Source organism: Muscardinus avellanarius (assembly GCF_963383645.1).
Source record: "Muscardinus avellanarius genome assembly, chromosome: 5".
Classification (NCBI taxonomy): domain Eukaryota; kingdom Metazoa; phylum Chordata; class Mammalia; order Rodentia; family Gliridae; genus Muscardinus; species Muscardinus avellanarius.
In genome coordinates this window covers 138648298-138661164 of record NC_137790.1, presented here as the reverse complement: position 1 = coordinate 138661164, position 12867 = coordinate 138648298, and the positions used below count along the sequence as shown (strand labels likewise).

At 42.7% G+C, this 12867-nt stretch overlaps 1 protein-coding gene across 1 annotated transcript in view; it reads left to right on the top strand.

Annotated features, from left to right (window-relative positions):
• Positions 1 to 12867, top strand: part of NEK11 (NIMA related kinase 11) — a gene marked incomplete at both ends in the record, with an annotated part of 215264 nt that overhangs the window by 134008 nt on the left and 68389 nt on the right. Inside the window, one exon of the mRNA XM_080696621.1 lies at positions 11337 to 11397. Coding sequence (XP_080552747.1) covers positions 11337 to 11397 — 61 coding nt within the window. The remainder of the gene's footprint in view (positions 1 to 11336; positions 11398 to 12867) is intronic.

Sequence of the window (12867 nt, the reverse complement as noted above, 5' to 3'; positions counted from 1 at the left end):
GGTGCACATATTTATAGACCTGCGCCTGCTTGGGGTTGTTCAACAGATGGAGAGCCCGGCGTCAGGCCTGGCGGCATACGGTGAAGGCATCCGTGATCCCTCCCCATTGCTCCGAGCAGCTGCGGCCTCTGGAAACACGGGGTACTCCTGGAGCTGTGAATCGGCGTGGGCGTGGGCATCGACCAAGCCCCCTCTGGCTCCGCTGCCTTGGGGACTGGGCCTGGCCACCAGCCAGGAGAGGAAGGGCTGCCGTGCCAGGGGAGCAGCAGGCTGAATCGTCACTGCCTCTGGATGAAGGACCAGTGAGCACAATAGCCCTCTAGAGACTCTTAAAGTATCGAAGGTGCACACACCTCTCTAGCGTCTGTTGGCGCCCATCCAAGCCCTCGCGCTGGACTAAAGCTCTTACAGCAGCTACGTTCTTAGGAACCTTCATTCACACTCTCATTTCTCATCAGACACAATATACATGTATAGTTCTCATTTTGCAGATACCATGGATAGCTCTTTCCCTATTTATTCCTATATTTGGCTTCAAAAAGAACTGTAGAAAGGGTTTTCATGTACCTATGATTTTTATTTTTTGGTACTGGGGATTGAACCCAGGGGCATTGTACCTCCAAACTACATCCCCAACCTGTTTCAGTTTTTTTTTTATTTTGAAAAAGGGTCTTGCTAAGTTGCTAAGGCTGGCCTCAAACTTGTGATCCTTCTGTCTCAGCCTTCAAAGTACTGGGGTTACAAGTATGTACCACTGCGCCCAGCTAATTTTAAAACTAAACCCTCTTTATGAGTTTATCGTCTCTAACGCTAAGCTTCTGAGTGACTTAACATTTTTCATAAACAAGTGCTTTCTTTGGCCAATCTATAGTTCTTTTTCCCTTTAACTCATTTAGCAAGAGGAGGCGGTTCTCTGGGTATCGTGGGGGAGGCAGCATCTTATGCCTGTGCACCTTGCCTTCCTTGGGCTCCTTCCTCTGCATCTTCATCCACATGGCGGCTGAGCATTTTTAGAGTTGGCCACACGAACCTTCCAGTGCCAGGCGTCTCCTACGAGTGGCTTCTTACTGACTGGTTCCCTAGTAGGTATGGGCAAGCCCCTCTCCCTTTCTTCTACCTTTCTTTGCTGCAGTTCATCTATTTATTTATTTTTTATTTTGGTGCCTTTACTGGTGCATTACAGTCTCACATCATAATGTAAACCATGTTGACAATGGCATTCATGCACACGCTCTTGGTCCCCTCCCCACTTCCCTCCCTCCCGCTGGGGTTCATTTATAACTCGAGAGGTACCACACCAGGACCACAGAACCGCCTGGGTAACCGATTGTCAACAACAGCTTGAGAAACTGCCTCGAAGGAGATTTCTTTAGTTGCGAGACTGTTCAATTATATTTTCAAAATAGCGTCTTTGGGTTTTGAAGGGCCACAGGGATAATGCTCCGAGTAGGCTCAGGTGACGTGCTTGAGGTTTGCCTCTAAGAACAAAAGACGAATGTCAGATGCTGCGTGGCTAAGGTATGGTTAACTTTACCACCAGGTTCTACCATGAGAATCCCTACGTAAACTTTTATCATTTTTATTGATGTATTATACATAATTGTGGGATTAATTGTGACATATTCATACGTGCACAGACTCTGGTCAGCTTCTTTCCCTGGCATCTCCCTTTCCCCTCCCGCCTCCCTGCCCCTGCTCTGCCTGCTCAGCTTTAGTGCTCTTCCTTATATTTTTATGAGGTCCCATTTTTTATTTCTTTCTCTTTGACTTCCACATATGAGAGAAAATATGTGGCCCATGACTTTCTGAGTCTGTCCTGTTCCACTCACTCTTATGCTTTCCGGTCCCATCTATTTTCCTGCAAGTAACATAATTTGCTTCTCCTTATGGCTGCATAAAGCTCCTTGGGTATAAACGCCGCCTTGGCTTTGTATGTTCCTCTGTTAACAGACACCAGGGCTGGCACCATGGCCTGGCTGTTGTGAAGTATGCTACTATAAACAGGAGTATGCATGCATCATGATAGCACGCAGACTTTAAATATTTTGGAATACTATCAAGGAGTGGTGTAGTTGGGTCATACGGTGGTTCCATCCCTAGACTTCTGATAAATCTCCATACTGATTTCCACAGTGGTTGCACTAATTTATAATCCCATTGACAGTGTGCAGCTGTACCTTTTACCCCCCACCTTGGCCAACACTTATTATCATTTGTGTTCTTGATGATTGCCATTCCAGCTGGAGTGAGATGAAATCTCAGTGTAGTTTTGATAAGCATTTCCCAAAATGGCTCAAGATGTTGAACATTTTTTTCATATATTTGTTGGCCATATGAACTTATTCTTCTGAAAAATGTCTGTTTAGTTCATTCGCCCATTTACAGATTTGGTGTTCAGTTTTTTAGTTCTTTTTATATTCTGAATATTAATCCTCTGTCGGAAGAGTAGCTGGAAGAGATTTTCTCTCATTCTGTAGGTTCTCTCTTCAGGCTCTTTATTGTTTTCTTTGCTGTGCAGGAGCTTTTTAATTTGATGCCACTCCATTTATTATTAAGTCTTGGTATTATTTCCCAAGCTATAGGAGTCCCACTGAGGAGGTTGTGGACTGTGTCTCTATGTTGGCAAAGAAAACATATGTTGTTGCTGTGTTTTCTTTTAGCAGTTGCAAAACTTCTGGTCTAATTCCTAGGTCTTTACTCCACTCTGGATTGACTTTTGTGCAAGGAAGATATAGACCTAGTTTCATTCTTCAGTTGTCCAAGCACCATTTGTTAGACAGGCTGTCCTTTCTCCAACGTATATATTTGTAGCTGTTTTCAAGGATCAGCTGACTGAACCTGTGTGGAGTTGTCTCTGTGTCTTTTATTCTGTTTCATTGATTTACATGTCTGTTCTTATGCAGAATCATGTTGTTGTTGTTACTATAGTTCTGTAGCATAATTTGAAACCAAATATTGTATTGCTCTTTTTGCTAAGAATTGCTTTATCTATTCTGGATTTTTTTTTTCTAATTCTGTGAAGAATGTCATTGGTATTCTGATGGGGATTGCACTGAATTTGTACATTGCTTATGGTAATATGGCTGTTTCAACAATATTAATTCTGCTTATCCATGAACATGGGAGACCTTTCATTTTCTAGTGTTTTTTAGTTCTTTTCTGTGTTTTATAATTTTTATTGCAGATACCTTTCGCATCCTTTGTTAAGATTTATCCCTAGGTATTTTGTTTTACTTTGAACTTATTGTGAGTAGAATTGCTTTCCTGGTTTCTTTTTCAGATAATTTGTTATTGATATATAAAAAATCTATTGATTTTTGCATGTTGGTGTTGAATACTGCTACTTTGCTGAATGTGTTTATCAGCTCTAGAAGTCTTCTGGTGGAATCTTTAGGATCCTCTAAGTTTAGAATCATATCATATGTGATAATTTGATTTCTTTCTTATTTGTATCCCTTTCATTTTCTTGCTTGCCTAATTACTCTGGTAAAAATTTCAAGAACTCTAACTATACTTATTGATTAGAAGTGGTTTTGGGTGTGGGTGTGGTGGCACATACTTGTAATCCCAGCATTTGGGAGGCAGTGAGCGGAAGATGGTGGTTTGCAGACAGCCTCAGCTACTTGGCGAGGCCCTTTGCAACTCAGTGAGATCCTGTTTCAAAAATAAAAGGACTAAAAACTAGAGCTGGGGGTGTAGCTCGGAGGTACAGTATCCCTGGGTTCCATCCCTGGTATTGCAAAAACAAACAAACAAACAAAAAACCAGAAGTAGTGAAAGTCAGCACCCTTTCTTCATTTTAGAGGATGCGCTTTCAGTCTATCCACATTCCATATGATATCAGCCTTGGGTTTGCATATATACCTTTGTGATGGGTTTTGTTGGAACCCTTTTCTGTTTCTATTGAAATGATTATGTGATTCTTGTCCTTAATTCTATTTATGTGATGAATTGCATTTATTTGTGTTAATGGAACCATGCTTGTGTCACTGGAATTAAACTGACTTGGTTATGATGTCCGATCTCCTGCTTAGTAGCAGGACTTGAGGGCATGGGGGAGGAGGAAAATCACCTCTCTCCTCATGGTGACCTGAAAGCAAAGGAAGAGGGAGGGAGGGAGGGAGGGAGAGAGCAGAGCTAGGGAGAGATAGAGTTCCATGGCCATGCCTGCAGCGACCCACCTCCTCTAGCCATGCCCCCTGAACCAGGCTGCAAAGCCTAACAGTCGAGGTTCTTGGGGGATATTTTATATGTACCCATATCATCCACCCCAGGCTCTATTCCTGTGCTTTCCCCTCCCATAGATAAGAAATGATCATCTTTCTCAAAATGGTCGTCAAGGACTGCATCTTAGTGCACCATCTCTGTACACACTTGGTACATGACTGGTATTTAATCAGTATTTTCTGAATGGAATAAAACTCAATGAAGTGACACACTTTTTTCCTGTGAGTCAAATCTTTCTAAGCTAATCCAAATTATCTAGTTAAGAAAAAAAACTGCCTGGAAACTAAATGAAGATCTGTGCAGTGTGATATTTTTTTCCTATGCCAGATATTGAGTCCAGGGCCTCACACATGCTAGACAACACTTGCTCTACACCCCCCTCCCCAGACAAACACAACTACTTCTTCTCCTTTTCCTTCCCCCTCCTCCTTCTTCTTTGACATGGTCTCAGCAAGCTGCCCAAGATGTTCTCAAGCTTATGATCCTCTTGCCTCAGCCTCCTGAGTAACTGGGGTTGCCGGTGTACACCTACACTCCTGACTCTAGTGTGATTGTTTACAGACCTGTGAAGACCCCATCTGACTTCTTCCTTTGGCATCCTAAAGTTTTGCCCTTAGAAGTGAATTCCCCTGGTAGGAAGTTATACCCCCATGAAACACAGATCTCTTGATCTAATGCATGATCCTCATCATTCATCTGGGCTGTCATGGGTCTATCATATCTTTTCTCTAGAGAACGTGGATTTTAGTAGAGAAGAGGATGGGCACTGTAAGCTGAAGGCACTGCAGCTCATTCTGGAGAAAATACACTACAAGGGGTGGGGTGGGAGTGTGGAGAAGAGGTGAGAGCAGAGGAAGAGGAGGGCTTCTAACTGTCCATACTCACTGACCCAGAGGTTAACTAAAGACATAAAAATAATAATGAAGTATAGATTTATAAAAATAGTCATTATAATATTATTTATAACACAGTGAAATGGAAGCAACTTAGATGCCCAGTGATAGTGGCACGGATAAAATTAACTGACATAGTTTAGCAATACTGTCCAGGTATCAAAATTATGTTTCTGAAGAATTTTTGGTAATATAGGATAAAAGACCAAACAAAATGTATGTGTATGTGTGTTTTATGGATGTGTATATAGTATATCTCAAGCATCTAAAAGGTATACATACAGCATATATAAAATACATGCACATATATATACACATATAAAATATCAAATATCTAAAGGATAGGTCTATACAGAATGTGTGTTAATAGTAGTGAGATTTGGGGTGATATTTATTTTCTTTGATGATTTTCTATACCATTTAGCTTGAAAACGAATAGGGCATGGCAGACACATGTCTGGAATCTTGTAATCCCTGTACAGGAGGATCACAGGTTCAAGTAGAGTACACAGTGAATTAGACCCAGTTTCAAAATTACAAAGAGCTGGGGGTGCAGCTCAGTGGTAGAAGCCCCCTGGGTTCAATCCTCAATACCACATGCAAAAAATGAGTTAATAGGTTTTTTTTTTTTTTTTTTTTTGGTGGTACTGGGGTTCCTGGAAGCCCTTCTACCTCCGGGCTACACTCCCAGACCTATTTTTTTATACTTTTTTATTTGGAAACAGGGTCTCCTAAGCCAGCACACGTGGCTGGTTTCAAACCTGTGCGATCCTCCTGTCTCTGCCTCCCAAGTGCGGGGAATTCAAGCGTGCGCCACCACGCCTGGCCTAATAATAGGAATTTTAATCTGAGAATTTTTCAGAATTCAATTTTACAAATATCCCTGATCCCTCTAAGCCACTTTCCTTTGGCTTCCTGGCACTTGGCAGAGATGACAGAAGGCTGGTGGCACTTTAACTTGGAATCTGTCTGGGCACAGTTACTCTTTCAAGCTGCTTAGCTCCAGGACAGTTTGACTTAACTTATGAAGCAATGAGGAAAGGCAGAAGTTCCAATCAATAGCAAAATCCCATCTTGCACCAGCCACAAGTTCATGATAATGTTTTCTGTGGCTGAAGCTCTCCCGAGGTGCACGGTGGGACAGAGCATCAGGAGAGAGAAGGGCGCGCCTTTCACCTCCATCGAAGCGAGAAGCCGAGGGACACCGAAGGTCCGTTGGGGTCACTTACGCTCAGATAAATGATGATTGCTAAAACACATTCCTCAACGAGTTGGTTTCATTTCCCTAATTTTTATTTAATGTAAAGCTCTGACCTTTGTTAGGAATTGCCTCTCTTTCACAATAGAGAAAGTTTCATTTAAATACTAAATAGTGCAGTTGGGATCTTATTTTATTCTCCAATCATATAATTTATACTGGTCTTCAAATTGTTTCAGATTTGACTGGTCAACAAAACATGTACATCAAGATACAAATAGATGGATGAATGGATGGATAGATGAATAGATGGATGGATGGACAAATAGACAGACAGATAGACAGACAGATGGATGGCTCTCAGTCAGTGATACTTTGTACCCCACAGCCCCCTGTTTGAGGTTGGGTGTCTCTCTTGACATTTTTGGCTTTTATAACTAGGGTTGGGCGAGCTGTGACGGAAAGTGCTACTGGCATATAGTTTGAGGCCACGGTGCTGGTAGACACCTTCTAATGTAAACAGTCTATAATGCATGAGAATGATCTGGTCCCAAATGTCAGTAGTGCTGAGGTCAAGAAACCTGCTGTATGCAAACAGATGGGAGAATAATGAAGTAAACATAGTAAAATATTTATCGACACCAGGGTGAAGGGTGTATGGGAATTTCCATACCGTGTTCACAACTTTCCTACAAATCTGAAGTTGTTTCAGAATTTCAAAAAGCCTTAACTAGGTACAGTTGGAAGTTTTGGTTTTCATGCCCCTATTAGCAGCTGAGAGAAAGAAAATGATGTGTCCCTTCTTGGGAATAGAGATTCAGCTCAGTGTCTGCCCATGATGTCTGGACCCATAGTACACAGGGTCAGGAAAGGAAGCTAGCGAGGTCTGACGTGCCCGCGTGTCCGTGACCGGGTCTGTTCACTCCATCAGAAAAGTTCAGTGCTTCCTGCCAGGGCCGTGTTTAGCCAGAGAACCAATGTTCTTAAGCCACTCTTTAGAACCTGGGGTTGGAACCGGACCCTGTCCACCCAGGCCCTCCTCACCCGCACCTCCTCTCCAGGCTGCATGATGTCTTGTGTTTCTCACCAGGGAGGACTTCTCAGCTCGCTCTCATGAGTTTACACCCTGGCCCCCCAACGGCAGGGCGAGCTTCCTGGGTTAGAATCACCGCCTCTTATGTATGTGTGCGTGTAATGTGGAAGCCAAGAAGAGTTCTGGCTCTGAGGACAGACCCACTGCCTGGCTCCCTTCTTACTTAGGTGTGTGACCTTGACATTATGAAACCTGTTCTTGGCTCGATTTTCTCAATTGTTAAGGAGAGAGATTCTACCACGTTGTAGAGTTTAAATGAATTACTACATGTAAGTTGAAACAAGAGTGACACACATTGGGACCTTAATGAAAGTCAGTACTCATTGATTCGTTCAATCAGTCCTTCGTTTATTCAGTAGGGTTAGAATTCTTCTGGCCCTCCCAGGGCCCTCTGCAGTGTGTCCTGACCTTTGTTAGGAAGGTATAAATGTTGTGTCCTGGTGGTCCAGGGGCTCCCTGCAGCCCTGCCCTGGATCTTGCTATTTGTGTTGCATTGATTCAACTCGAGCGCTTATTGTCAGTCTCCGTGTTCTGTGGCAGGCACAGTGATCGGGAAACTTTACTATTCTGCATAGTTGGACATGGTGGTGTACGTTTGTAATCTCAGAACTTAGGAGACTGAGACAGGAGGATTGCAGGTTCAAGGTCGGCCGCAACAATTCAGCAAGAAGGCTCTTAGCAACTCAGTGAGACCCTGTTTCAAAAATAAAAACAAAAAGGGCTGGTTGTAGGTCAGAGGTAGAAATCCCCAGTACCAAATTAAAAATAGTTCTATGTCTTAGTCCTTCTCCCATCCTACCCAACGCTCCCTTTTCATTCACTGGGTATTTCCAATGAGCCATACACGGTATGAAAGGATTTTATTCTTTTTTATTTTTAATATACTGTTATTGACATATTGGAGTCATACATCATAATGAAATTCAGGGTGATAAGAACAGGCCTGCACACAGCACCTGGTGAGCTTGCCCCGGACCTCAGCCCACTCCTTCCCCTTCTGCATACATGCCATTGAGGTTGGCATTGATAATTTCATATCGGCACATAACATCATCTGAAGTGTTTCTTTCACTAAGTCTCCCTCCCCACACCTCCTCCAGCTCCACTGGGGTTTCTCCCCTTTATTTGAAGTCCCTCTTGTATCTCTGCATGAGATAGAGGCCATGATTTTATTCGCTTTACAATTACGAACACCCAACTTTAAATAGAATAACTGGCGTGACTGAGACCACAACATTAAGTGGTAGTGTGCGTTTCCGTCCACTTTCCCAGTGCCGGCGTGCGCTGAGTGGGGAGCCCTGCTGTCCAACTGGAGGTGCCGCTGCCCCAGGATTCACCGCTCTCTTCTCTTTCCCTTCCTTGCAAATCACAGAAGCCAGAAGGATGTGACAGATGTGCATTTGGCATTTCTCATGTGCCAGGGGCTGTGCTCTGTTCCAGAGACATAAAAATAGAAAATACTTGGCCAGTAACCTCAATTTTTTCAGTATCTCAGATCTATCTTTTGCTCTGTACAAAAAGCATCCTGAAACATGGTGGATTACGGCAGTGACTCATTGCTTCCCATGATTCTGTGGGCCCCTTGGGCTCACTGGACAGTTCTGATCTTGTTTAAAGTAATTTCTCTGGTTTCTTTCATTTGGGAACTTGGGGGTCTGGGATGGCCTCGTGAGTCTTGTAGCGCTTGCCAGCTGTGGGCGAAGGGCCTCTGTTCTCCCCCAAGTAATTCTTATATGCCAACCCTCTCACCTTGCGAGCTCTCCAAGAGGACAGTCTGGTGCTCTTTACATGGCTCTTGGCTTCCAAAAGAGTGAGAATTGATGCTGGATGGCATCTCTAGGCCTAGTTAGAAGTTACTCAGCATCTGCAGCATCCTAGGGGGCAAAGCAGATTCAGTTCAGATTCAGGGGGCGGGGGAAGAGACTCTGCCACTTGGTCGGGGGTGGCGATGGCCACATCTGTAAACACTGCACCACCTCACTACACATCATAGCATTTTGGGCAGGAGAACAGGGATTAAAGCTGGAAGGGTCCTTAGCATTGGGCTCAACCCCTGGGATGGGCTTGTGTGTGTGTCTGCTTCAAGCTGATGCAGTGCAATGCAATCATTAATGTGATGGTTTTAGGAGGTGGAGCGTTTTGAGAGGTAGGTCAGCACCCTTGTGAATGGATTATTGCTCTTATTAAATAGGCTTGAGAGAAGCTCTTTTCCACCATGAGATAATACAACAGAAAATGTCATCTATGAGTCAGGAAATGAGTCCTTACCGGCCACCAAGTCTGCTGGTGCCTTGGTCTTAAACCTCCCGACCTCCAGAAGTTTGACACATAAATTCCTGTTGTTTATAAGCTAGCCAGCCTATGGTGTTTTGTTACAGCAGATCAGATGGACTAAGACAAGTCCTAGTTTGCACAGATGCAAAAACTAAGTCTTGGGAAGTCAAGCCAGTGACCGAGGCCAGCCCATACAGCGGAGAAGCCAGGCACGGAAGTGGACTTCGTGGTGATGTCCTCACCTGCATAGGCAGATGTCACCTTCCTCTGGCCAAGGGAACCTCTCTGCTGGTTTCTCTCTGGTTCTGTAAGTTTAGAGAACACAAGGATACAGAGGAAGGAACATGTCTGTTTTGCCTTCCTGTGTTTCTGTGTCTGGAGCCTACTTTCCTATGCCTGGGCTGGGCGTCAAATGTCTTTATTTTGTGGTTTAGTCTCCATGACTTTCTTATAATTGCTGTTTCTATACATTCTGAGCATGCAATATGCTGCATTTTACCACAGGCATAAACATTATCTGCCCCAACCCCAATAGACATCATAAAATGAAACCTAACACATTTATGTAACCTTTTAGAATAGTCTATTATACTAGTAAAATTTTTCTAATACCCACGGACAATTGATGCAATATGAATCATGGTATTGATTTGAAATGGACCAGGTGATCCGTAAGTGATTGACTTCCCTCAGCAGAAACCACAAAATTGATAATAATAATTAAGAGGTTCCATTTCCCCAGGTCATTAGGAGGCTATTTTGGATTATTTCCAGCCTGCTGGGTGGAAGAGAGATATTTATTTTGCATCAAAGGCAGTATTTGTCATCAAATACAGTTCTGATGGTCCCCCAACCCTCATGGGTATGTTTGAGTGTTACTGAGGGTTAAGGTAAATGGGGAATTTAATTTAATTCTTAGATTTATGGCTTCTTGAAGGCCATAAATTTCCTCAGATGAAGTAGCAGGGATACTCCTCAGGAAAAAAAAAAATCACTTGATTCTTGATGTACGGAGTATATTATTGATTGAATGATGAAACCTTTTTTTTTTTTTTTGAGGTACTGGGGATGGAACCCAGAGGCATTCTACCTCTGAGCTACACCCCCAGCCCTATTTTTTATTCTTTATTTTGAAACAGTGTCTCACTATGTTGCAAAGGGCCTCACTAAGTAGCTGGGGCTGTCCCTGAACCTGAATCCTCCTGTCTCAGCCTCCAAAATGCTGGGATGACAAGTGTGCGCCACCACGCCCAGTTTGATGAAAACTTTTAATTGAATAACATTTACTATTTTCCACATTAAAAATAATATTCATTTACTATAAGAAAGTGGGGAACGATGGCACACAAAAGAAAAAATACAGATTACTCCTGTCAACTTTTGATCAAAACACCGTTGACAGTTTTCATGTATGTTCTTTCCATCAGAGAGGCAGAACAAGTGGTCTAGGACTGAGAGGAACAGAGATGTGGACATGCAGGTAACCATGGGTTCAGTTCCCAGACTGCAAAAGAAAACAGGCGGCCATTGTGTGTAATTCGCAATCAGAACTTTAGGTTTTGTTTTTGCCTAAGTATAGCAAGAACACGTCTCTATGTCATTAAATATCCTCACCATCCAGAGACTGTAAATCTCGCTCTTGTGTTGACAGGACAGTGATATTGAAGCATTGGTCAGGTGTTTGGAAAGCGTCCTGGCCTACACTTCCCAAGGTAAGCTTCTTTACATTCTACACTATACTGTTGCTTGTTTATTCTATTAGAATACCAAAGGCATAGAAAGTTAGAAAAGGGCCTTAGAGATATTTTGCCCAGCCTCCTCGTTTTACAGACAAGGAAACTGAGGCCAATAGATGTTAAATGTCTGTTTTTAGAGGCAGGGAATTCAAGGAAGAACTGTCTATTAGTATTACTATAAATGACTCTAGTCTCTAAGGATAGAATAATTAAAATTTGGTGGTTCTTTGTGGTCCATCGGGGGTCTGGCGATGTGTAATAATAAATTTGCAGTCCTTGGAAGAGGATTCTCCTACCTAACTCCCCCTGTAGAAGCAGATTGCATTCAGTCAAGCTGAAAGGACGATCACGCTGAAGGTCAGTCAGTTATTGAAGAGATTTCGTCTGAAAACACAAAGCTGAAATTTCTTTTGCATTGCCAGTCTCAATAAATGGGATTGCTGTGCTTCAAGGATAAAATCCTATTTCTTGGTTTCTTCTCTCTCTTTCTCTCTCTTTTTAATCTCCTGTGATAACTTTTTACTCTAGACAATGAATTTTCACACAGAGTATTCTTAAAGGTTCTAGACAAAAAGTGCTGTGGTTTTTTTCTTTTCAATTTGATTGGGATTTTTTTATGTGAGGAATTTTAATTATATAACAAGAAGCAATCTCTTCAAAAGGAAAGATGGGATTAAAGATGAACAATGAAGTTTTACGTGAGAAGATACTGCTATTTTACTAGGGGGCTTATGTACAATTGTAGCCTTTTCCTGGCTTATTCCACATCTCCATGTGGAAAGCTACCATCATAACAGACCTCTTTGACTTCTCTCTCCTGACCATCACCCTGTGACCTGCTTAACTGTGTATCAGTAGCGTTTATTAAGTACATTTAGTTCCTAAGGATGGTCTGGAGACTAGAGTGGCTTTCCTTTAAACAAGTCGTGTTCCCTCTCTAAATCGGATTAGGTCAGTAATTTTTTTTTTTTTTTTTTGGTGGTACTGGGGTTCCTGGAAGCCCTTCTACCTCCGGGCTACACTCCCAGACCTGTTCTTATATTTTTATTTGGAAACAGGGTCTCTTAAGCCAGCGAGGCTGGCTTCGAACCTGCGCGATCCTCCTGTCTCCACCTCCCAAGTGCGGGGATGACAAGCGTGCGCCACCATGCCCGGTTTAGGCCAGTAATTTTTAAAGTAGACTCCTTGAGGACTCCAGGATTGAATGAGGGGGAGTTTGCTGAGCAGCCCTGGGCTGGAAGCTGTGCCTTTACTGATGGTCTGTTTTTCTAGAATCTAACATTGTGCCTGGTGCAGAAAAGACCCTTAATAAATATTCCTCAGAGCAATTAGATGCACATCCTGTTTCTTTACAATAAAAATAGCTTCAATCTTGTTTTTTAAATTGGATTTAAACATAAAAATTTGTATTGAAAAATATATATTCCACTATAAAAATATTAAATA